Source organism: Chelonoidis abingdonii, chromosome 18, assembly GCF_003597395.2.
Source record: "Chelonoidis abingdonii isolate Lonesome George chromosome 18, CheloAbing_2.0, whole genome shotgun sequence".
Taxonomy (NCBI): Eukaryota; Metazoa; Chordata; order Testudines; family Testudinidae; genus Chelonoidis; species Chelonoidis abingdonii.
Window position 1 is genome coordinate 18,810,371 of NC_133786.1, and position 26,357 is coordinate 18,836,727.

The following is a 26,357-nucleotide window of genomic DNA, read 5'->3' on the forward strand; positions in this document are numbered from 1 at the left end:
ACACGCCAATTCGTATTGCGATAGCCATAAATTAAAGGCCATTTGTGCCCCGGAGTCTTCACCAGAGGAAGATGCTGGAGATGGACCATGCCCCATAGCCCAGTGTTTCCAGGTTGGGAGGTGGAAACACGGGGAGAGGGTTTGAGGAGAAGGAAAACTCTCAAATATGGAAAAAGCCACTTGGAAAGATATCAGGACTGAGCTTTGAGCACAGATATTTCTGACCAAACTGTGCCATTAGAAATAGCAGTGTGGCCAGCGCACATGATTTCATTGCGAGTCACATGATAGTTGGTGTTCCTCTTAAAGCCCCACCTCCTAAGGTGACGTGACTGCCTAGGGAACCTCAGACTTTCATTAAAAAATTCTAGTGCTGGTTGGGATTAAAAGCTTGAATATGTGACCACATGTGACCGCAGGCTCAGGACCCAGAAGGCAAAGAACAAGAGCTCACATTTACTTGGTTAATTCGTGATTTTTCAGGCCAATTCAAGATTTTTTAGCACTTGGAGTTGGCACCACAAATTTCCCAATGGGCAAATCATCCCCTTGCCTTCTGGAGATGGGAGCTGCCAGCGGTTCTGGGTTCAGGACACCTCTGAGCACGTTCTAGTAACATTTGGAGACAACTACACCTGGCACTTACTCCTCTCACCCACCCCCTGAACCCTTTTCATTCTGCGACACAACCAGCGTGGGTGAAATCACCATCTAGCAGCATTACAGGTGTTCCTCCACCCTGCTCACTGTTCTCAATGCAGAGCTGGCTTGTCAGATTGTTTAACTCTTCAATGACTAAGATCCAATATTCTGCCCAGTTTGCTTCATCCTAATCAATATATTAAACAAGAAGTGGTGGGAGGGGAGCCAGGGAAGGTTACTTCTAGAGTTGTGCAAAGTGATTCTGCAAAGCCCTGGTTTCATGTTGACAAGGACTCAGATCTTACCAAGAACGTTTCATCAGCCAAGGTTTGGTTCATCTCTAACCCAGGCAATGGCTCACATGCCTTGGGAACAGAGCACTGAGTCTAGGGAACATGTTTGGCAGATGAGTTCTTCAGTGCCTATGTTCTTTGCAACAAGCTCTAATTTTTTAGCATGGCTACACATTGGCAATAAACACCCCAGAGACACATGTGCCTGCGGTGGAGACCAGAGCTGGTTGATTTTTTTTTTTTTTTTAAACTTATAATGAAGTATTTTCATTGAAAAATGTTTTTTTGTAGAAAAATGAAATATTTTACACAGAAAGTTTTCACCAAACTTATGTTCAGGTTTTCTTAGGAAAACGAAAAAGTGTTTGAGAGTTTTTTCTTAACAAAACCCCAACATTTTTGGTGGGGAAAATCTCTTTTCCCAACCAGCTCTAATGGAGAGGACATGCCACCATGGGGACGTAAATGACAGATGGTGAAAACTTGAGCCTTTTACTCAATGCCTTTTGAGCTTTTGTAGTTTGGCTGGAAGGAACCTGCATCTAAAAAAACCCAGCTTGGTTTTGCAAAGGCAAGGCAAGTTCTTCTGCCCAGGTCCAACTCACAGTGAACCAAGCTGAGCAGAGCTCTGTTGCGCAGAATATTTTTCATGGCCCATGTTTTGTTTGACCCATTCTCTCCCACTGCGCCCCTGAGCTCATACACATTTTCATAGAATTATTTGGGCCATGTAAGTCTAAATAATCTCTCCCTAAACAAACCCAAGATGAGGAAGAGAAAATAGACCCCTTCTTAGAGGAAATAAATTATCGAAATAATGGAATGTGTGTAACAAAGAAAGACCGGAGGAAGTCAGGTTAGGAGGGAGGTCCCATGACAACTCTCATGCTTTTAGTCATGTTTTTTCTCCAAGTCCCAGCTCCTGGAGTAACATGAATATAGGAAAGATGTCAGTTTTGACTTAAAAATAAAAGTAAGTTTCCAGCCCTCCTGGTTGAAGAGAGCTTGACAAGAACACCAGACGCAGGGTGGCCAGACAGCAAATGTGAAAAATCGGGACAGGAAGTGGGGGGGTAATAGGAGACTATATAAGAAAAAGACCCAAAAATTGGGACCGTCCCTGTAAAATCGGGACATCTGGTCACCCTACCCAGAAGGCTTCAGACACCTGAAGGCAAAAGAAAATTAACCAAACTTTCATGAATGTTGGGGGCGGGGGGTGTTTTCTTTACACATCTCAGGATTTTGGGGACCTGACTCACGATTTTTTGGACACTTTGGCAACATTGCCCTTTGTGAAAAATTTCGTCACACTTTATAATAAGGTTTCCTTTATATAAGGCTGCTAATAGACGTTTTAATAAATGGCAATTGTTAAGAGTCCAATAGGCCAAAAGACTGTTTGCAACAGGGGTTTATAACCACCGTTAACACCTACCACTCATATTTATAAACACGTGTAACAGGCAACATTGTCATGGACGTAGACACCTAAGTGTCGTTGACTTTCAATGAGCTTTAGGGTCCTAAGAGCCTAAGTCACTTGTGAAAATGGGACCTGGACTCCCAAGTCACTTAGGAGCCTTTGACGATTTTACCCAACATTTGTAAATCATTCCTTAGCCCTTTATAAGTGAAACCTAATTATCAAGTATGACCACAATCAGACTGTAAAGAATCTAGCATCTAGAAGTCAGAGGCTCCAGTTCAGCAGGGGTCTGTAGGATTGAAACCAACCAAAACTAATCATTGGTGCTGGAACTAAGGGTGCTGTTGAACCCAGGGCTGGCTTTAGGAAGTGCGGGGCCCAATTCGAACATTTTCGGCGGAGCCCTGGCAGGGATGACTTAAAAAAAAACAAGTGTAAAAAAAAGCCTCTCATTTCTTCCATGTATTATTTACTTTCCATAACTATATAAATAATAAAATTATATATTATGTACATTGCACCATATATGCTGTTGATTGCTTATTAATGACCGCCATTTCACATGTGTGGGTCCCTGCCACTCCCTGGGCATGTGCACATGTGTGGGTCCCAGCTGTTCCCTGCCCAACTCATCGAAGCAGGTGTGCAGGGTTACTGCTCTGGGAACTGCAGGGCAGCAGTGGACATGGGGCTGGTTGGAGGCAGGGCAGGGGCTGACTGGAGGTGGGGTCTGGCTGCAGGCAGGGCAAGGGGTGTGGGGCTGGCTGGAGACAGGGGGGTGTGGGGTGGGCTGGCTTCAGGCAGGGCCGCAGGGGGATGCAGCAGGGGTTGGGAGGCCTAGAGACAGAGGAGTGCGGAACTGGCTGGCTTCGGGTAGGGGAGTGCAGCGGGCCTGGCTGGAGACAGGGCAGGGGGTTTGGGGCTCGGTGTGAGCAGGGTGTGCAGGCCTGGGGTGGGGGGCGCTGTCTGGCTTTGGGCAGGGCCACAGGGGTATGTGGCGGGAGTGGCTGGAGACAGGGCAGGGGGTTGGGCAGAGGCTGGCTGTGGGCACAGCATGCAGAGCTGGCTGTGGGCAGGGGGGGCAGAGCTGGTGCAGGCAGGGCAGGGGGTGCAGCACACGCAGCTGGAGCCCCAGCCCTTTAAATAGCTCCCAAGCCTCCCGCTATCCCAGGGTTCTGGGGGTTATTTAAAGGGCCCGGGGCTCCCCTGCTTGACGCGCCCTGGACCTTTTAACTAGCCGCGGGATCCCTGGAGAATACATGGGGGCTGCGGGGCTCTGGCCAGCTATTTAAAGGACGGGGTGGCAGAGACAGCTGGAGCCCTGGCCCTTTAAATAGCCCTCGGAGCCCCCCCGCTATCCCAGGGCTTTGGGGGCTATTTAAAGGGCCCGGAGCTCCAGTCGGGAGAGCGGGGCTACGGGGCTTGCCGCACTTCCACCGGGGATCCAGCCGAGGCCACAAGGCAGCCTGCCGCGCTCCGGCGCGGGACTTCAGCCAGGAGAGCGGGGCTGTGGGGCGACTTGCTGCGCTCCGGTGCGGGACTCCAGCCAGGAGAGCGGGGCTGTGGGGCGACTTGCTGCGCTCTGGCGTGGGACTCCAGCCGGGAGCGTGGGGCTGCGGGGCAGCCGCGCTCCCTGCGGCGCTTTGGTCAGGGGAGCGGGGTCATGGAAGACCGCGGAGCAGACCTCAGCCGGTGTAAGTAAAAAAAATTTAAAAGGTGCCTAAGACGCGGGGCCCTCTTAGGCACGGGGCCCGATTCCCGGGAATCGGCTGAATCGGCCTAAAGCTGGCCCTGGTTGCACCCCCTGGCTTGAAGTGGTTTCCATCATTTACAGTTTAGTTCAATGGCTCTCAGCACCTCACTACACACATTGTTTCAGTCCCCCGCAACTAATACAGCAGAAGAGGGCACAAAACCAACACCCTGATACGCAAAAGGTGCAGAGTCCCCGTTGAATGCAGGGCATGTTAGAAAGAAGGGGAAAGACAGAAAGTACATGAACACTGGAAGTTCTTTGGGGCAGGGTCTTTCATGTGCCTGTACAGCAACCAGCACAATAGGGCCCAATCTTGCTGTGGGTTCTTTGTGCCATACCACAATACAAGTGTTAACATGATAATCAGGGAGCCCATTTCTAGCATGACAGCTTCAAGGCTTCGCTCCTTACAAAATCCAACTCTGAAAAGGCTGGTATAGTTGTAGAACTCACGCATGACTAAATCAAGAGGAACAATAAGATCTTTTTCCAGATTCGGCAAACATCAGTATAATAAAAAAAATTAATTATATGCTTGAAAACATGCACCAGAGCAATGCCCTGTATTTTCTCCTAATTGCTCTCTAAGCCTTACAGAGCCACATTTAAATAAAAATGAAACAGTTATTTAGACTGCAATTAAAGACGGAGCAATTTATTTTTAAAAATAGGAATATCGTCAGCTGGTGCCAAGAGGAGGAAAAAGCCAAGGGGTATAGAGACTGCACTCACGGCAAGCAAGATGGATATGAAGGAACGCCACAAAGAACAGAAGCCTAAGACCTTTCACAAAGTCAATCACAGACCTGCCCAGCTACTCCTTAGCTGCTTTCAAATCCAGGCCGCTGAACTTCAAACACACTCCTGGAGCATATTGCCAAGAGTCCATGCACACTTCTGTACACTTCGGGAGTGGCCATGAAATTTAACGTGCATGCTTTGGAAAGCACAGCCCTGCATTGTCTAGATTTGGCTGCACCCTGCACGCTTCCCCAAATAAAAGCAACCACCACAAGGGCACAGCCCTGCGGCTCAATATCGTGTTGGGCTGGCAGCTCTGGAGACTGATGCACAATTTCTCGCCAGCGCAGGCAGTGGCAATAGAAGCTCCCTCTTGTAGCACTAGCCTGGGCTGGAAGGACTAGCCCTAACCAGGTGAAGAGGCAGGGAGGAAAAGGTGAGGTAGATAGGACCGTGATGAGAGACTGAATTTTGCATCTGGTGGACACACTCACCAGAGCACACCAGCCAGCCATCTCTACCACTGGATTTGAGCCTACTGGTTCCAATCCCCAGAGACATGTAGAGAGAGAAGAGAGTTTGGTTTAATCCTTTTCCTTCTGACCTCAGCTCAGCTGGTTCGCATCACTTCCTAACTGAGCGAAGCCCACGAGGTCTCAGTTTCTCAGCTGATATTTGGCAGCATTATGAATACAGCTCAATAGACTATTGAGTAGTGAGGATGCATCTCCCTCCCCTCCATGTATCTAATGCCACATCCACAGGTCCCCTCGCCAGGACAGAGTAAGAAGTCCAATCCAACTGAGCAAGTTGGAAGCCCAGTATCTCTACTGGGCTTCCTTCACCAAACGACAAAACAGAGAGAAGAACATCCCTTCAAATAAAAACACTGCCACTGTTGCTCTGTTGGAAGGGGAGTGAGGGGGTGAAGTAACAAAAAACCCCTCTCTTTTCATAAAAGACTGAAGAATTTATAAGCCTGCAGCCCTTCACATCTGTCTCCTCATACAAAATGAAAGAGGCTTTGAAAAACAGAGGAGATGAAATAAAACAGAGGCTGTGTCGGGAAGCTGGCATCGCTGCTGCTGCCACTGTCACCCGAATAGAAATAACTACCACAATTGTTCCTGCACCCGTGGCGGGAGGAGAGGTACACATGCCCCCAGCCCTCAATTAAAACTGCACTAGCAGAGTGCAGCAACCCCACCTCCCACACACATCCCCGCTACAAGCTAGAGACACAATTTGTCCAGTTCCATTTCAAGCATATGTTAACATCTCTGTTGAATGCACCAGAAGACTGAGTAAAGCAGGTGGCATTCACTCAGCACCATCTCAGTTCTTCTCCATCTAGCTCTGAGTCCCCCGAGTCCGAGCCCCCTGCGCCTGCTCTCTGTATGGCCCAGTGAGTCCCAAGCAGTACCTGACCCGGCTCACAGAAGCACGGTTTGAAACTATTTTTGACCTCCTGAGTTTGCAGGTTATTCATTTCTTTTTTTACTATCACAGAAAGTTAGTAATTATTGCTGCAGAGTCACCTAAGTTTCTCATTCCTGGAGAGGAGCAGAGGAAGGCTCCCTAATGAAGCCTTGTGTCAGGCAAGCTCGCTGATATCTTCCGCAGGGCAAACATGGCTCCTGATGGAGCACTCAGGCAGTGAGGAAGGAGGTATCAGAGACTTGATTTCATTTGATCACGTTAAAAATGACAAGTAAGACAAAGCAAGAGAGACTCAGACGTGGTGAAAGCTACAAACATGCCTGGACACAGGTGATGAGCCCAAACCTCACTTCCCCAATGTGTAGATTTGTAATGGTTGGGTTTTTCCAAGCCCATGCCCACCTCACCCCAGAGCGCCACTGCCATCAGCATCCTTCTCGGCCAGCTCAGAAGACAGGACAATTCGTTGTCCACTTCCTCTCTCCTTCCCAGACACAGGCCTCACACGCTCAGGGTCAAGTCCATTAGCACAGCAGCTTGGACTGTCATTACGTGTCCACAGAGCAGGCCCAGCACCTCAGTCTGCAGGATCATCAGCTCACCCTGCACCAGCACTGTGTGTGTTGTCCATCTCTCTCCTCTTGAAGTGTGAGAAGCAAAGGCAAACCTTACATTAGCCCATTATCTAGGGCCAAATGCACCATGAACCATCCCCACCTCTTTACATTCTAATGGTACCCAAAGGCCCCGGCAAATATGGGGTTCATTGCACTGCATGCTGCACAAACCCAGATTGTCCCTGCTCCAAAGAGCTTACAGGCTGAAGACAAGAGCAGATGAAGGGTTGGGAACAGTCTAATCTAAGCTGTGATTTGTTCCAGATCTTGTGTGGATCCAAGACCTTAGAGGCCCTTATCTCAGAAGATTCCAGGTCCCCAGAGCAGAAGCGACACCCCTTCCCTCTGACCCGCATTAACACTTACAGCTTAACAAAGCCCCAGGTCGTCTGTGCCCAGTTTCACAGCCAATAAGCAGCAGCAGGACCTTTGAGTTCTGTGAGATGCACACACGCGTTTCATTATACCGTTCAGCTGGGATGCTAGTTGGACACAAACCCTTTCACAGAGGCAGGCTTCTGACAGAGACCTTTGTAGCCAGGATGCCCCATACATCAGTCTAGGAGCCACTGAGCTGCCCTAAGAAAGCCCAGATGCATATACAGAGTAAGGGCAGGGGGGTGGTGTGTGCAAAGGGTTAATTAGGCTGGGGGCACACTCAGCCTGAATGCTCTGCCCTTTACACCTCACACAACTCTGAGAAGATGATGGAGGGGAACTCCTCAATGAATTACCAAGCTTTAGCATAGGAGGCTCCTGTAAGTCACATGCTTGTCTAGCAATGGATCTCTGCTCAATGTGGGGTGAGCTAGAAAGTGCCTCACCAGTGACACAAACCCTGTTGCTTAAGGGACCAGACAGGGCACCAAATGGACAACAGAACGGTCCAGTTAGGAGTCTGGGGGGCTCTAAACTCACTGGCCTCAAATAACAGCACAGCGACCGAGCGTCCCTTGGCTTTGCTCGAATCCCCTCTAGCTCTCCAGCCAACCTTCGCCCCAGCAGCGTGCATGAAGGGATAGCATGAGAACTGCAGTATCTCCCGCTCTCTCCCTTGTTTATCACACTCCAGGCTCTGGAGACAAGAATTCTCACCCAGCCTGTCTCCAATCCTCCGACATGCTGCCCTTTCAGGATCTGGCTCCCTGCACGCCTTCTGCGGGAACTGGGGAGGGTGTCAGAAAGCCACCTCAAGCCGGCAGCGGGAGCCCACCTGACAACAGCAGTGGGCTAAGTGCCATTTTTTCCTAGCTTACTGGTACAGAACATCAGACAGACATGACAATTTATGCAAGTGCCGCTGTAATTTATGTAAATGTTCCCCTCCCTATGGTCTCCTGGTCTCCCTCCCATCTCACCACAGTTGCATTTGTACGTCTGTTACCCACACTGCTGTTTGTAATAAGGTAGGACCCAGAGACTCCAGCGAAGGACCAGGGGGCCCCATCACATCAGTCCCTGACCAGAGCGTTTACAATCTAGATTCTAGACAGTGAGCTGTCTGGGGCAGAGGTCAGGGGGGTTGTTTGCTTGCAAGGGGTCTGATCCCCGGTTGGAGCCCAGAGGCACTAGCTACCAAAACAGAACAGCAAGTGAGACCCACCCGGTCAGCTTGCTCCCCATCGCCCTGCCAGGGCAGGCATACAACCAACCTTTGCCTTGTGCCCACTTGGGAGGCGCTTTGAGCGTGCCCTTGAACACAGCCTCAAGCCCAGCCCACGTATTTAGATAGTTTGGTTAGACAGTGTTCTCAGTCCACCGCTGGTTAACTCGACACTCCATATCCCTGCAGCAGCTCCACAGGATCTCACAGCCCTCCAGCAAACCAAGGCTATGTCTACACTACACATGTAGGCACGTGCTCCAGCACCAGAAGGGGTTTTACTGGCGCTGTCGTTGAGTCACCTCTCCAAGAGCAGTAGCTAGGTCAAGGGAAGAATCTTCCCAAAAGGGAAGCAGCAGCCTTGTTTCGCAGCCACTTGACTTGCAGCATGGAGGTCATGCAAGCGGCCTGAGTTACCGCTGCAGAGCCAAGAAGGGCACTCAGATCTCTCCACCTCTAGACCAGTACTGCAACCACGGGAACACTCCCTGCTCCCGCGGTCACCGCTGGGCTGCCTTGCACAGCACTCACCTCTGCTCCAAGCAGGGAGGGTCAGAGAAAGGAGGGCTCTGGGGCTCGCCTTTCACAACAAGGTAGCGTCCCAGTGCCTCCCTCACGAGCTCTCTCCATACATAGCGGTACCCCAGGTCAGCTCACAGTCAACAACTATTCATTCATTTTCTACCCCTGTGCCCCTCCTGCCCCCTCACCACATACAAAAAGTTGTCTGCACTGAGAATCCAGTCAGCTCACACCTAGTGTGACAACCACAGTAGTAGCCTAGAGCAGGGGTCGGCAGCCTTTCAGAAGTGCTGTGCCAAATCTTCATTTGTTCACTCTCATTTAAGGTTTTGCGTGCCACTAATACATTTTAACATTTTTAGAAGGTCTCTTTCTAGAAGTCTATAATATATAACTAAACTACTGTTGTATGTAAAGTAAATAAGACTTTTAAAATGTTTAAGAAGCTTCATTTAAAATTAAATTAAAATGCAGAGCCTCCTGGACCAGTGGCCAGGACCTGGGCAGTGTGAGTGCCCCTGAAAATCAGCTCGTGCGCCGCCTTTGACACCCGTGCCATAGGTTGCCTACCCCTGGCCTAGGCAAGTCTTACTGAATGAAACTGAATTTAGTCGGTTCCGCTTAACTTTGAAATTTGCTGCACTAAAAATGCAGATGTTTGTGTACTACTGTGAGATTACATGGAACCTCTTAAGCAGGACGGCAGGATTAACACAATCTCTAAGAGATATTAGGAACTTCAAATCCACCCTTTTGAAGCTATGCCTTGGAGAGAAACCAATTGTCTACCCATTACCTGCCCCTAAAAACTCCAATCCCAAGACCTCCAAACAGCATCAAGGATCAACTAAACTCTTCCTGAGTCTTCTTATTCTGAGCAAAGGTGGAGTGATGGAGTGCCCCTGCCAGAGCCCATGCTGGAGTTGGGGTGATTGCTGGTAGACTCAGTAGCAAGCTTGCAGGTTTTTAATAGGTTTTCTCTGTAATGCTCTCACCTTAACAATAAGATATGGTGCTTAGCAGACTACAGGGTGATTTAACTGTGGCAGTTGCGCTGGTATCAGTCTCTGGAGAGACAGCAAGCTGATCTGCTTATGCAAGATGTCTTCTGCTGAGACCATCCCAGTGAAGGCAGGGAACTGTTCAGCCTTGGAATACTCCACTCGGAAAGGAGATAGATGCACAGCTCCACCCAAGAGGGGAGGCCAGAAGCCCAAGACTGGTGCCCTGGCTGGGCTGCTGAGGAGGCATTCAGGTGCAGTTGCCCTGAATTGTGACACTTACATGGTCGGTCCCTGCCCCAAAGAGCTGACAATCTGGTGTGTTGTGTTTGTACAGCAACTACCACAAGGGGTCCTGGTCGATGGCTGGGCATCCTAGGCCCTGCAATGCAAACAAACATTTCCCGTCCTTTCCAGTACTCACAGCCTTGCCTCAGGGGATTACTCCCAAGCCTACAGCAGCCAGGCAGATCCAGGGACACTTCCTCAGCAGCAAGACACATTAAATTACTGTTCTGCTAGGTGGGTTTAGGCATCAGGCAGAGAGATTTACAGCCCTACACTGCAGCCATCTTGGGACCCCCTCTTTAAGTACTGTGTCCCCATTCCCTACTGCAGGACTCTGCAGACAATGAAAGATTTATACTCCAGATACAAAAGGAGTCGGCGGCTCCAGGAACGGATACTACTCAGTACTTCACATGACCAGGGGCAGGAGAGGATGGGGGCTTGTCATGCCATCCTGCAGTGACCTCCTAAGGCAGTAAAACCCACCTGTATACACCTAGTGTGCACTTCTGAGCATAGGCTGAAGAATGCCTCAATCACATGGACAACCTCGCTCGCTATCAGTGGTCCTCCTCTTTGCCTTCTGGGAAGGTAGCTACAGGGCCCTAGAACCAGTTCTAGTCCTTACTCCTCTGCCCCTGGATGGGTCCCAGACCCACGTACGACTTCTCTGTCCAGGAGGGGCAGCTAACAGCACAGCAGAGCCAGGAACAAATTTCCCCTAGTTCAGCCAGTTGAAGGCGCATGTTATGGTAACACAGGGTGTTTGGGATCTCACGTACAGCAGGGTAACCCACTTTGATATTCAAACAAATACCACAAGCCACAATTTTTTGAGTGTGGAAATAGAATAACTAGGTTCCCTGATGACATGGGGTGGGGGCTCCAGAAAGTTAGGCCTGTTTTGACCACCACATGGGCTGCTGAAGGAGCTGTGAGGATTCCTTCAAGGCCTTGCCTGAATGAAGAGGGAAGGTTTTGGTTTCAAAGACTGGGCAGTTCTGAAGCACCATCCTGCGAACAGGTTTCACAGACGTGCACGGAGAGCACCCAGCACTGAGGGGAGACTGCTTACCACAGTGGTTTCCCTGTTCTGGCTGGACACTGCCTGAAGCGATGCCACCCCAGGCACTCTTTATATCCTGCCTGATCTCCGAGGCTTTGGCTGCGGTCCCATGGGTGCATCTGGAAGTGACAGGACCCTTCTCTGTGCTGCTAACATGCATTTTATGTCCTTATTTTAGTCCCATCGCTTGGTGTGTGCGGCTGCCTCCAACATGACTCTGCATTATCAGGGCTATAATCAGTTCCGTTAAAATAATTACGTTCCCCCCCCCCAAAAAAAATCTGCAAGAAACTGCTCTCTCTTTTTAAGGGGCAGGAGCATCAAACATTTGTTCCCCATTATTTGCAGTCACACTGTCTGCAGCATCTGCTCCCTTTAAAACGTCTAACTCCAATCTGATCTGAATATATAAATCTGAATTATCACAGCATACAGAGATGTACTCACACCTTTTTTTATCTGTTGCCATGGTGATTAGATAAAATTCACGCTAACTCTCTGGGGAAGGACGGAATTATTTCAGACAGAATCTCACCCCACTTGGTGAGAATGCCTGGAGCAACTTCCCTCAGTAACAGGTCTGGGCACATGTCTCACTCTGGGAGGGCAGAGCGGGGGAGGACAGGACACCCATTGAGACAGCGAGGGGACACAGATGATTTTAAGATTGCACTAGGATGTGTAGGGATTCGATACCCCCAAAACATCCCAATGCAAGTTCAACTACAAGCCAACCAATCCCAATCGGACACTAAATATAAATTATTAGTAATTCTTTGCAGGTCTATCATACCTTCCATCTCAAAGCTGTTCTCATACATCAAACCATGAGCAAGACAAGCTTGATCTTCACATCGCAGATGGGGAGAATGGAGACAAAGTGACTCAGGCCAAAATCTTGCACTGATTTATACATGTCAGTCTCCTTGACACCAGTGGCCATGTAAAGTCCAGCATGTGCTTAAGCCTTTGCAGAATTGAGGCCATATAGCAAATCAGTGGAAAAATGGATGTGCTCTACTTCACCAGCCCTGGAGCTGGTATGGAGCATGCGCACCCAGCAGCCACCTACACTGGCAGTAGTGTGCAGGGTACATGTAGCGACATGCTGCAGTTTGGAGCTACATAAGACAGTGAGCGACTGGCTCTGGCAAAAGGGCAGCAGCATGGAAAGGCTCTGGCAGTAGGACACCATCTGCTAAAAACAGATGGGGGAAGCACTGTTTGGGGATGTAGAGAGCTGTGTAGGGTCTATGTGCCCTAAGGTTTGACACAGCTGTACTCTACTTGTCTAAGTCGGGCCTCACCATCTACATGGCTGGTTATGACTGCTCCAGTTGGGTGTGCAGGGGCTGAACACTACAAACTGCTTGAAGCATAGACAACCAAAGCTTCCCTTACCCCAGAGGGGAAGGGGAAGACTCTTTATAGAGAGAGAGAGAGAGAGAGGTTCTTCCTTAGTTGCTCAAACAACACAGTCACAGTCAAAGCGAAGTTTCCAAAGAGACGGGCACCGCAGTAAGACTGAACAGATCCAGGAGCAGGTGATCAATAGCATCAGGCACAATGCACAGAACGTTTTACATTTACTTAGCCATTGTCTCACCATCATGACTTTAACAACACCCAGCAGCTTTAATAGCTGTATTTTAAGAGGTCATGAGTTTTAAATGAAAAATATCACAGCAAAGGTAAGCCCTGCCAGCTCACAGCTGCAGCAGAACTCAGCACACAAGTTCAAATGCTCACGGGCCGTCCGCCCATGCCCGCGAAGGCTGCATGGGAACCAATTGCTCCACTAGCATCGGGAGAAGACAGCCAACGTGGCACAAGCCTGCCCTCCAGAAGAGAAAGGGATAATCTGCTGACAGGTCAGGCTGGTGTCCCTGACAGCACTGGGGACCCACCATCCCAACCCACAGCCTCTTCCCGCCCAAGAGATGCTTACTACCACCACACTGATCACTGCTTGCATGCGCTATCCCTTCCCCGCCTCTGAGGCTACCAGAGTGCAAGCTCCTGGGGGCAGAGGCTGTCTGCTGCTTGTTCTGAACAGCAGCTCTGAAGCCCTCATCTCATCTGGTCCCTAGGCACTAAGGGCAGGAGGAGTGGGTGGAGTCCTTCCCAATACGGCATTTCCTGTCGTACCAGGAATATCACAGAAAGGAGAAAAAAAACACAAGTCACTGATGCTGTGGAAGTACTGACCTTTCACTCAAACCATTCCCCAGCTGTCCCCTGCACCCCTCCGTCCCACAGCACCTGCTGTCCAGACCAGTGTCAGCTGGAAATTGCGTGTCCCTGTTGCTGACACGACTCCATTGGTCTCATTCTGTTCCCTTCACTCCATAAAGCAACGATGGCATACGAGGCACTACTTCATGCGTCTCTCTAGGTAGGGCTGTGGCTCTCATCCCTGCACTATCAGAGCTTGGGACCAGAACCAGCACCCAACTTCTCCATCTTGTACCAAGTGCAAAGAGCCAGGGCAGTTTGCATTCTGCACCACCCAGTCAAAGAAAGAGGCCGCGACGTCCCAGTGATCCAGCCAGGCCCCACCTCCGAGTTTTTAGAGCGGACTGCTTATGGAGCTGGGTCCACATCATCCCACAGGAAAGGGAACAAATCTCATAACTCTGCAACATGCAGAAAAATGAAAGATGCATGAAAGCCAGCAGTGACAACTCATCTGCTCAGTTCAGTTCATTGACAGACCTAGAAGGAGCAGCTCTGTATTTACAGCACCTCCTGGTAAGGGGGACAAAGAACAGCCACAGAGACACCTCTCTGCAAAGCATTTAAGAGGTATGACTAGGTATTAAGGTTGGCCGGTGGGCACAGAACTGTCAGCCTCAGATCTACTTTTCTTTTAAATCTAGTCCAATATCAGGGCCTGATACTGGGAGGAGCTGGGCACCTTCAGTTCCCATTTATTTCATGAGGCATGAAGGGTGGCCCACACGGTGCTGAGTATCCCCAATTCCAGCAGACATCCAACACCCTGATTTCAAATGGGCTGCCTTCCCACTATGGATAAACCCTCCCTTAGCTTTTGAAGACATCAGCAGGATCGGGATTCAGCTGTCTGTCAAACCCCAGGGCTTGAAAACCTTGCCAGGCCCTTCAAGGCCTCTCCTCTTGCACACATGGGCTTGTGGGCAGCTAACCAACGGTCACTGCATGCGCGGTTGGCAACACTCACTCACCATCGAGGCAGCACCCTGCCCAACGTGCCTGCACAAATGTGGATTTTGTATGCACAGAAACAGTGCCTGACCTTAACAAGGGCACGCTGAAAAATGGGGGTGGGGGTGCGCGCTAAACAGAACAAGATGGCTCTAGGTTGGCACTCCACCTGCCCAGCGAGCAGGGAGTCCCAATGCCCACCCCACAGCAGCACTCTGAACCCTTTCCAGATTTGTCTGCGTAATGAAAACTTGGTAAGTTCCAGCCACAAGCGATGCACAAACTCATTGGCCATTGAGCCTCCTCAGGTGACTACCTAGGAAGAGGCAAGTAATACAAATGCATTGTTGCATTGTTCGTTCTGACAAACTCCAAACCACAGACTTCCAGCTGAAGGGGAGGGGGATGCAATGGTTAGAATTATGCCAGCCAGGGTTATTTCATATTCAAGCAAAAACAAACAGAAGATAGCAGCTGGTAAATACACCCTGTAAGTTATCTCCCGTCCCCACCACACCCCACGGAAGATAAACACACAAACAAGGATTGCCTTTCACCTCCTATTGCAGTGTTTATTCTGCCCCAGCCTCCAGCTTTCTCCAATAACACGAGATTGATGTTCTCTGAAAAAGAGCCTATTGATAAAGGACAATGCTTAATTATCTAGGTTCTGGTTATTCTGGGCCTTGGATCATCTTTCCATGCTGCCCTCTGTTATGCAGCGCATGCATATTGTTTGGGGAGGAACAGATGAACAGCACCTGCTTGCCCCTAGTAGCGGAGCTCTAATGCAAACGCTAGTTTCATTTCCAATACAGCTGAATATAAAGGGACATGCTGGAGGAACATTAGACCCATAAATACTACTGGTGTTTTTAATTTTCAGTAGACTCATGCTGTGTCTCTAGACTCTCATTACACTTTGAGACAGATTAAAATGGAATTTTAATATAGTTACATTTACTTCCAATATTAGAGAGAAAATAGAGCATGTGACAGATGTTCCAAGGTGCAACAGAGGAAAGATTAAAACACACATGATAAAAGTGGGCATATTTAACCATTAAAATGCCATGTCAATTTTGTTTCCTACATGGCCACAAAAACCAATGCGGAGAGAAGTTTAAGAAGATTTTTAGATCCCCTGCCACCCATGCCAGGCATATGAGATTGAAGGGAAGGGGGACAGAAATGGGCTGCTTAGATCAGATTAAATCCAGAGCCAAGCTGCCACAGGTAGAGTTGGTCAAAAATTCTCAAAATTAAAATTAACAAGAATTCTCATAGCCATTTTTATTAAAAATAGATGAAGTTTTTGCAAAAAATTTGCATTCTGTGTCTGGACCAGTTCTAGGTTCAGTTTTTGATGCCGTAAAGTCAAGATTTTGTTGTCTAATGAGTTGCCATGATATTAGAGCACAACAGTTCTAAAGCAGCTTCAGTTGTCCAGAGCAGAGACTTGGTTCCAAAAGAAATAAAAATCAAAGGATACAACCCATATTTAAAAACAAATTAAAATGTGTATTTACTTTCTAGACTTCTCAGTATGATCCAATCTAGAATTGTTGGGTGTTTCTCCTTTAAAAGAATACCTCATTCAGTTCTCAGACTGAAGTTTTACTGTGGAAGGGTTTCCACATATCAGTTCTCCTCCCTCTTTCTGGAGAAGAGAGAAACTGGGGGAAGGGAAAAGGTACTGCTCAGCTGCAGTTCCCCCTTCCAAAAAATCCCATAAGATTTGTTGATAGCAACAGAGTTCAAAATCACAGCCTTGGCATGAAGTACAATCTTATACGTAGTCCAGCATTCTGTAAGCACTGTTGGTTTATTCTGAATAAATGCTACCCTACATTAAATGCCAGAACTCAGTGAGTGGTGCTGCATGTTTGCTAGGAGGTTGAGAACTAAAGGCAAGATTCATTTTGATGTGAGCACCAGTAAAGCAAATGGGTTTTTGAAAACCCTGTAATTTCTCTGCAACCCTTGACTTCACTAAACACACATTTTTACACTACAGCACAGTTAGGTAGGCATTGAAGAAAAATGAGGCAGACTAATGATGATTTATGTGCAGGATAACCTTTTATAAAGAATTTACCTTTGATTTCAGGGTAAGTTACAGTGTTGCCAAGTTAACCAAATAACGCAGCTCACTAGGAAAAGAAAAAAAAGCCAGAAAGCCATTGCACCAGCAGGATACAGAGATCAAGCATTTTTTGCAATTGTTTTAAAATATCTTCTGAAATACACGCAGTAGGTGCTCCTGAAGAGAGATGCTTGTCGGGAACAAACCAGAACAAGTCAGGGAGAGGCACCCATTGCAAATGAAACAGTTCTGTGCAGTTAACAACAACAAGAACAGATAGCCATGAAATGTGCTATGAGCCTCAAATTCTGCCTATTTCATTTGATTAAAACGAGTTGGAATAGCCATAAAGACAAAACGTTAAACCCAAAAGACAAATGCAAAAGACACATTACCTAGCATTAAAAGGGGCACTTTTCCGCCCCCACAAAACACCATGCAAGTATCTTTTTCTAGGCACTCCCTACACGCCTCTCTATCAGTCATGACCTTCAATATCAATAGTCGAGTTACACGGCACATCATAGCCACTTGTTGGCACTTCATGGTGGCGGCAAGACAGAAGTGGGGTCCGCTGTCCTCAAACAGCACAGGCCTCTACCTCCTGAGCTACAGGAAAATCTTCATTAGATGCTGCAAATACAGGGTCTCTGACAATTCAGCAGCTCTGGTTCTGTCCACCAGAGGACAGAAGAAAACATAAGCACTAGCCCATTCATCCAGTGGTCTGTGAGCTCCATTCAGGTGGTCTGCAGATAGTTCCCCCTAAGGTGCGCACCTGGGCGGCTGCACATGTGAGAATGAAGGGTCACCTACCTAATTAGTGGAGCCACATAGGTGTGGAATATGTGCCTGGACCCTGGAGAAGATGCACATGTAAGGTGAGATGGTGGCCTTGCGGGGAGAATAGGGGGTAGGTGGGATGGGGCAGTGGGGTCAGAAGAGGAGGTGGGGGTAATTTGGGACTTGCAGAGCTGTGGCGGCCAAAGAAAGAGGCAACTTTCCCCAGCCTCAGCTCTGTAGTGGGAGAGAGACCCCACCTTCTTCCCAGCCCCAGCTCAGGGGCTGCTGCACTGGTGGAGAGAGGGCACATCCATCGCATTAGAAAGGTAAAACTACTGATATGAAAATATGAGCTGTGTGCTTTTATTTGTGGAACAAAAGAAGTTGTTTATTATTAAGGTTTTTTTTATATAGCGCTTTTATCCAAAGCGCTTTACAATAGTTAGTTAACGGCACAAACAACATTTGGAAAGATCATTAAGTGGTCCGCTGAGACCCTCAGCAATTTTCAAGTGGTCTGCGGGGAAAAAAGAATTTGAGAACCACTGCATTATGCTAAGGAAGAAACTGGACACAGATCTAAGTAGCCAGGACAGTTCATGCAGTGACCTTAGATAGGAGCCTCAAACTCTGTCTCCTGACAGAATTCAATGGAGAGGCTGAGGGAACTAGGATTGTTTAGTCTACAGAAGAGAAGAATGAGGGGGGATTTGATAGCTGCTTTCAGCTACCTGAAAGGGGGTTCCAAAGAGGATGGATCTAGACTGTTCTCTGTGGTAGCTGATGACAGAACAAGGAGCAATGGTCTCAAGTTGCAGTGGGGGAGGTTTAGGTTGGATATTAGGAAAAACTTTTTCACTAAGAGAGTGGTGAAGCACTGGAATGGGTTACCTAGTGAGGTGCTGGAATCTCCTTCCTTAGAGGTTTTTAAGGTCAAGCTTGACAAAGCCCTGGCTGGGATGATTTAGTTGGGGATTGGTCCTGCTTTGAGCAGGGAGTTGGTCTAGATAACTTCCTGAGGTCCCTTCCAACCCCGATAATCTGTGATTCTATAAATGGATCACACCCTCCAGTCCAGATCCAACTGTGAAGCCTCTGTAGAAATTTCAACATTTGGACACAAAAACCAGTGAAATGCAGCAGTTTGGCCAAGGTTTTACGATGGAAATATGTCTATTTGAACATAAAATTGAAAAAAAAAAACCAAACCCCTAACTCCATGAGGTGCAAAGCTGCCTACAGCCTAACCCAAAGAAAGCGTTTCCACAAGCAAGATCTGCCGCTTGTGCCCCAAAAGGGGCCCAGCCCCACCACAAGCACAAAACAAACTAGGGCCCCACCATTCCCAATCGCCACCGCAGCTGTTAGTCCTGCTGCAAAGGGAAAAGCCCATTGGCAATTTGGTTCGGTCGCGTCAGGGGGCATTCTGTTATCTCGCACCCACCCTGCTGCCTGTAGTTGCTTGGGACTCAGCAGCTGTTCCCTTTTTCATTTCTAACATGCGAGAGAAGCAAAGGAAGGAGTCAAGGGGAATTCAACACCACAGGTCACCACCGCAGACGGCCACCAAGCCCAAAGGCAGAACATGCAGTTGTTGCTGCTGGCTGCAGCACTGAACTCAGCACAGGCGGGATTTTAGGTCAGAGAGGACAGTTATTCTTAGAGATAGGGACAAACTGCCTCATTACCCCTTCCCACTCTGAGCTGGGGAGCTCTGGACATGGGCATGCAGCCCAAGACAGCTGGAGTCTTGTACAGGTTGCAATTCTTGCGATGCTGCCACCATTCGGGTCTTCCAATTTTGGTGCTGTTTCGTTTGAACACTGAGACGTGCTCTGGCTTCATGCTCAGACCCCCACACCAAGCCTAGCCCTAAGCCCAACACTCCTCTTCAGCCTACCAGTAGCTCTCCGAGGTTTCCAGTTACATGGCTCTAGCCAGGCACCCAAAGCAAAGCATTGACAGTTGGGCTGTTAAGAGGAAGCTGTCTGTGCTTGAGAGAGGAGGGAAATAAATAAACATACCGTATATACTTGTTCATTAGCCTGTTCATTTATAAGCCGACCCCCTCCCCCCAAGATGGTTAGGTAAAAATAGCAAAAACTGTACGACCCTTTCATAAGCCAACCCTATATTTCAGGGGTTGGCAAACTTTGGCTCCTGGACCATTGGGGTAAGCTTCTAGCGGGCCTGGACGTTTTGTTTATCTGGAGCGTTCACAGGCACAGAGCCCCTCAGTTCCCCGTGTTCGCTGTTCCCAGAAAATGGGAGCTGAGGGGATCTGTGCCTGCAGACGCTCCAGATAAACAAAACGACAATGTATTAGATATTCAATTCAGTGATTCCACAGAGTTTAAAATCATCAAATTTTGGTGTAGACCCATTTATAAGCCAACCCCCGCTCTTTGATGTGTCATTTTTTTACCAAAAATATTTGGCTTATGAACACGTATATATGGTACTCTTGCCAACCCTCCCACTAGTTACATGCTCCCTGACATGTAATGTGTCTTGTGAACACTGGAAAGCACAGCTGGTCAGAAAGTCAGAATTTTTCCAGTTTTTAAACAATTTTCCAAAAGGAGGGGAATAAAAGGGAATTTTTACAAAAGCAGACACTTCCCATGAAAAAGTTTATTGCTCATGAATCCGATGTTTTGACCAGTCCTAGGGGAGATTTAAGACTCTGCCTATCCTGCTGGTCCACTGAAACACACCAAGAACAGGTGCAAGCCTCTGTCAGACACACACAGGGACATACCTTCCCTGAAAGGCCAAAAGAACATTTTGGAGGACAGATGGAAGCCGCTACAGTAGGCGGTACAGGCTCATGGTAACACACACGCCAGGTTACACCGCTAGCCTCATGTTACTGCTGTGGTTTACTTTTTAAAGCAGTTGTCCTTCCATAGATCTTTTCTCCTTAAAAGGACGATTTTAAGAGGGCAAGGCAGTGATGTATTTGTAGGTTTGTTTGACCTGCAGTTCACACAAGAGATTTTTAGGCAAAAAATGGCTTTGATGTTTCAGAACCAATTTTGGTTCGTTGGTTGGTTGGTTTTAATTAACGACACATAATGCAAAAGGAACCCACCCTCAACTGTCTGTTCTCCCTGCCATCATTAAGAACCCCCCTTCCATGCACACACTTAGGATGGAATCAAAGGGTCACAAGAAGTCAAAACAAAGACCCTGTTTTTGTAGAAGCGAATCCAGTCTTCACTCTAAACACAAGAGAAAATTAAAAATTAGCTTTGGGCAGATGCAATATTTATAATCCAACAGCAAATATGTTTGCTTGTGTTGACTCTACATATAAATTGTCTTTATATTCTGTCTTTACGGTAATTATTGCTTTAAAATGTTAAAATCGTTCCACTCTAATTACACCACCATATTTAAAAATCCAGCACACCTGCAAAACTTAAGTACCAGCCCAGGTTAAAAACGTGCAGGTGCAGGATGTCAAGTCAACAAAGTGAAATGCCAAAGAAACTGACTGTGCTCTGTAAAGGATAGCCAAGTTCAAGCCTTCAGACTGAACAGCTCCATTTACCCAACAGCGCAGATAACGCCAGTGGAGCACGAGCTTTCCCTCCACCGGCCTCTGCCCAGACCTGGAGCTATGCACAGACAAGCCTCTTCTGGCTGCATTCTAGCTTTGGACTCTTTCTTAAGAGACATTTGCATCATTCCAGCTCCTAGCAGGACCTCTTCCTCTCATCTCCTAATAGGGCCTGAGGAGCCACCAGACAACAACTATCCCTCACTGCACTGGATCTGCGCCGGTAACCAAAAGGGGGAAGGGCCACTGGGGGGGGGGGCGCGGAAAGTGGGTTTTGGGCATGTGCCACCAGGCCCGGCCCCGCTAGGGGGCCCCCCACCCATAGAATAGGTACGTCTATATCTCTCTTTACTATTACCCTATTGATGAGCAAGCCTTTTCCTTGTAGTGGAGATGCGTGAGGAACTTCAAATTACTGAGGGCAGATCCCTCCACATATCGGCCCCCGACCCCTGAATCACTCTGGGCAGCCCTGAAAGGGGACGTTTATCTGAAACAGTTAATTGAAGTTTCCTTCACCAATACGCGGCTCCAAAGGTATAATGGAGCATGAGAGATCCAGGGCCGCCCACTGAACGGCAATCCTTGGTGGATCTGCTGGTTGGAGGCGATGGGTCCCAACTGGAAACCAGCTGCCCTCCTAGGAGATGGGACACAGGGGAGATAAGCAAGAGAGGTTTAAATGCATCTCAGGCCAGTTTGGCTGAGTAACCACAGGCCGCTCATGAGGTGAGCACTAACTGAAACATTCCTTCTGAGGGCCTATCATAAACAGGTGGTTAAGGTTTAATGTCTCTTTTACCCGTAAAGGGTTAAGAAGCTTAGTGAACCTGGCTGACACCTGTTCCGAGGACCAAAGGGGGGACAAGATACTTTCAAATCTTGGTGGAGGGAAGTCTTTGTTTGTGTTGTTCGTTGTTCGCTCTTGGGGCGAAGAGGGACCAGACGTACACCCAGGTTTTCCCAATCTTTCTGAATCAGTCTTTCATGTTTCAAAATTGTAAGTAATAGCTAGAGAAGGCGGATTAGTCTTATGTTTGTTTTCTTAACTTGTAAATGTGTCTTTTGCTTGAAGGATTTTTACCTCTGGTTTGCTGTAACTTTGAATCTCAGGCTAGGGGCAGGGGGGGGAGGGGAGTCCCTCCAGTCTATATGAATCTGAGTACCCTGTAAAGCATTTTCCATCCTGGTTTTACAGAGATAAAAAGAAAGCTTTTAATTAAAGAAAGAAAAGGTAAAAATTAAGAACCTGATTGATTTTTTCCTTGTTTTAGAGAATCCAAGGGCTTGAGTCTAAACTCACCAGGGATTGGTGGGGGGAAAGGAAGGGGGAGGGTTAATTCCTCTTTGTTTTAAGATCCAAGGAGTTTGGATCTGTGTAGCCTCTCAGGGCAACCCAGGGAGGGGAGAGTTGGGGGGGGAAGAAGGGGATGGTTAATTTCTCCTTGTTTTAAGACTCAAGGGGTTTGGGTCTTGGGTTCCCCAGGGAAGGTTTTGGGGAAACAAAGTATGCCAGACACAGACTTCTGGCTGGTGGCAGCATACCAAATTTAAGGTGGCAATTAAGCTTAAAAGTAATCATGCAGGTTCCCACTTTTTGGATGCTAAAGTTCAAAGTGGGGGAAAAAACCTTGACAGGGTCATTAAGTCCAGCAGCTCACAGCTGTAGGCAGCACCTGCTCTGGTGAGGGATGACCGCAGGTTTGCACACGAGGCTGAACTCGTGACGTCATTAGCATGCATGGTGTGAAGCACTTTACCAATACCTAGAGACTGACGGCCAAGCAGCAAAATGCCTGGCCCTTTCGTGATGCCACAACTAGAGTGATACCAAGCCTCCGAGGGCTGCCGGTATTTACTGACCTGTGAGCAAATATCAAACACCGCGCACTCACCGTGGGCAAAATCCTTTCATTCTTTCCGGATCCCCCAGGGGAAGCAGTATTGATGGCTTTACTACTAGCTTACACGTGCTGTGCCGGAGGGCCAGCGCTGCCATCAATAGCTTCTCCGAGCAGAGTCAGAAGGTCACCCTGGTACGGAGGAACGTCCACACTCTCGCTCTGGGACCCTCGTCGAGATCATCAACCCTGGCTATGAGATTCAAGGTCACCCACATCACAGTAACTGGTGTTACACCCACACCCAGGCCCCGGTGACATTCAGAATTTCCTCTTATGCTGCTGCAGCGAAGGCGCCAGCAGGAGCACTAGAAGGCCAGTGACGACTGGCCTTTGAACCAACATGCCTCAGACCTTCTGCGAACAGGGTTAGATGTGACACCCATAAGAACATAAGAACAGCTGTATTGGGCCAGACCAAAGGTCCATCCAGCCCAGTGTCCTGTCTTCTGACAACGGCCAGTGCCAGGTGCCCCAGAGGGAATGAAGAGAACAGGTAATCACCAAGTGATCCATCCCGTCGCCCATTCCCAGCTTCTGGCAAACAGAGGCTGGGGGCACCATTGCAACACTAGAAACCCTCCAGAGCCCAGCCCATACCCGCCACCAGCGCTGGGTGGCACCACACCATTCGCTGGGGGAGTGGAACCTTGGAGAGCAGCAGTGATACATCCTACTAAACAACCATAAATCTCAGAGTAGCTGGCAGCTCAAAACACGCCCAGTGCTGCGATGTGTTCACCACTTTGCACATCGCCCAGTGAACTCTGCCATCCAGCATCTCATTGCAAACGCTGTGCTGTCAATCCAAGAGCCAGCTACACACCACATCAGAGCGTTAGACAACGAAGCAAAGCTGCAATTGTTTCTGTGCGCGATTTGCTCACAAATCAATGAGCACTTCATACAGTCTTGTGTTGTTCTGCTCAAACAACAATGTTCTCACTAAAAAGGTCACTGTGGGGGAGGGGGTGCTAGCCTCCTCTTCCAGGTAACTTCCCATACCACCCCCTCCCCCCCGTTACAATTCCCATGGGGTTCTCAAGGGATGTGGGCATGATTTGGATCAGAGCTGGGCAAACACCAGATTTTTCAGTGCAGTGCAGCACAGAACATTTGATTCCAGTGTCGTACATTTTTAATGTTTGGGGGGTGGGGGGGGGGTAAATATACTTAAAGGACATTTTGAAATTATGTCACTACGAACCAAAACACCGAGACATTTTGTTTTGAAAACGTCGAAATAAAATATTTCTATTTCTTCAGAACTGTTTGTTTCCAACCAAAACAATCTGGTGAACTAGACGTGAATTTGTGAAATGTTTTGATGTTGCCAAATCTGCACTTATTTGGGGGGGGGGGGGAAAAAAAGAGTAGTAGTTGTGCATGCAACGCTTGGCCCGGCTGAAGTACGATGGTTTGCGGAGCAAATGCACCTTTTCCAGAGGATCACACGAGGGCTGGCGTAACTCAGGTGCGTGGGCCCACCCACACAACCACAAGACTCCTCTGCTCATGAGGATCAGGCCAAGCACTGAAGAGTGGAAGACACTAACCATCACACCTGCCCCTTTCCACTCCCCACCAAGATGGACCCTAAACCCAGTGGCCTCAGCGCCAGGGAAATTTGGATCCTAACCTTCCAGCAGGCCCTTATCACTGCCATGGGCCGCACCAAAACTCTGGGTCCAAACACCCCAGAACCTGGGCCTGGACTCATTCCACACTTGCCTTTAGCAGTGCCTGGCATTTCTCCACAGAGGCTTTAACCCTGCTCTTCAATGGGTCAATCCCGCATGGAGCAGAGCGCCTCCTACGTGGCTTTCGGGGAGTCAGGGGTGCTCAGCACCTCACAGAATTGGCCCCAGGTGCTGGATTCCTCAGCACCAGGTGCCACAGGAGCACGGCCTCTGTGATCAAAAACTAGCTGAGCAAACTTTTTGCCAAGCTGCCGCCGCCACCAGCCCAAACCCCACAAGAGGACCGTCGGTGCCAGCCACCCTGACAGGCTACATGGGCTGGCAGCACACGTTCTCTGCACCATCACCTCCCCAGAGACAGATCGGAGTTAATTACTCCTCTATGGCATCTCCTCGCCCACAAGAACAGCAACTGCCCCATTAACTGGAACACTCCCTGGGCCCATTAATAGACTGCGAGGGCCACAGGGGGAAGGCAGGGAGCATGGGCCATGGACATCTGTGCTGGCAGGAGTTAAAGAGTGTTTGATTGGAAGGATTGTAAAGAGTCATGAGAGAGGCTTTATTTACTCCTGTCACGCTCCGCTCCTGGCAGGAATACACGGAGATGGAAGGCACAGGGTGCCTCTGCCTGACTCCCCACTGTCACATACCTTCCAGGTTGGCAAGGTCACCAGTGGGTGGGAGAACCCAGAAGACATGCACATATTGTCACACTTCAGTTTTATGCACCTAGGAGCCTCAAAACACAAACTGCAATCCTGGCAAATACAACAGGCGCCATCGAATACACCGCGCAGTCAAACCTCGCTCATCTCCAATGTAAATCCAGCCCACAGGCTAAGCCTTCATACTAATATGATTCACCAGCAAACCCCCTTGCTTTAGGGGCCCAAGGACAGAGAAAAACCAAAAAGAGCTCCGTGTACAACAATTTATGCACATGGCAATGCAGTTAGTATTCGCTGGGAGAATGGAGGGTCCCCCTCCTGCTCCTCTCTTACCTGGGATGATTGAAACAGTATCTTTCTCCCAGGACACAACGCTAACATATTCCTGCACTGAAGAAGGGATGAGGCACTTGAAGACAGCCACGTTTCCACGCATGGACCTCTGATCCTCCACCCGGACGGTGTAAGGTTCCCTGAAAACTGCAGAGAGAAAAGCAGACGATCACCCGACAGTCAACGCACCAATGCCAAGTTGCACTGGGCACAAACATTAATTTAAACAATTCCTGTTTTTTATCCCACATTTTGAGCAGCCCCAGCATTTGCCACAAGGGACGAGCTGGAGGGAGAGCAAATTCACATATGCACGTGTGTCTGGGGGTCTCAACATCCCATGCGCTCACGGGGCCCAAGCCGGAGAGAGATTCCAAGAAGTCTCGTTTTCTGGGAACGGCTCTGAAGTGGGGCATTTAAATGATTGCGTCGGCTGGTAAGGAGGTGCCACACCAACCCACACCTCTCGGTACAACCCACAGTGGGACATAATGACAGACTATAGCATAGCAACAGGTCTCTTTGATAAGGAGACTTGTCAGTGCAACCAATAGGGAGTGCAGGCAGACACACCAAGAACTGGTAATGTTTAAATATTTTCCATTTAAAATTAGCCTAGCACGTGAGTGCGTGATCTTGTCATGACAACATGCCTGCCCCAAAAGACATTGGTTTCTCATTATTCACCCCCTTGGAGAGCAGGAGAGAGACAGACATCACTGGATCATCCGCAG

The 26,357-nt window shown here is 48.6% G+C and overlaps 1 protein-coding gene across 2 annotated transcripts in view; it reads right to left on the bottom strand.

The window, feature by feature from the left end:
- Positions 1-26,357, bottom strand: part of DSCAML1 (DS cell adhesion molecule like 1) — a 323,770-nt gene that overhangs the window by 281,750 nt on the left and 15,663 nt on the right. For both annotated transcript variants that reach the window (XM_075073502.1, XM_075073503.1), the window contains exon 3: positions 25,624-25,770. In XM_075073502.1, the coding sequence (XP_074929603.1) occupies positions 25,624-25,770 (147 nt within the window). The remainder of the gene's footprint in view (positions 1-25,623; positions 25,771-26,357) is intronic.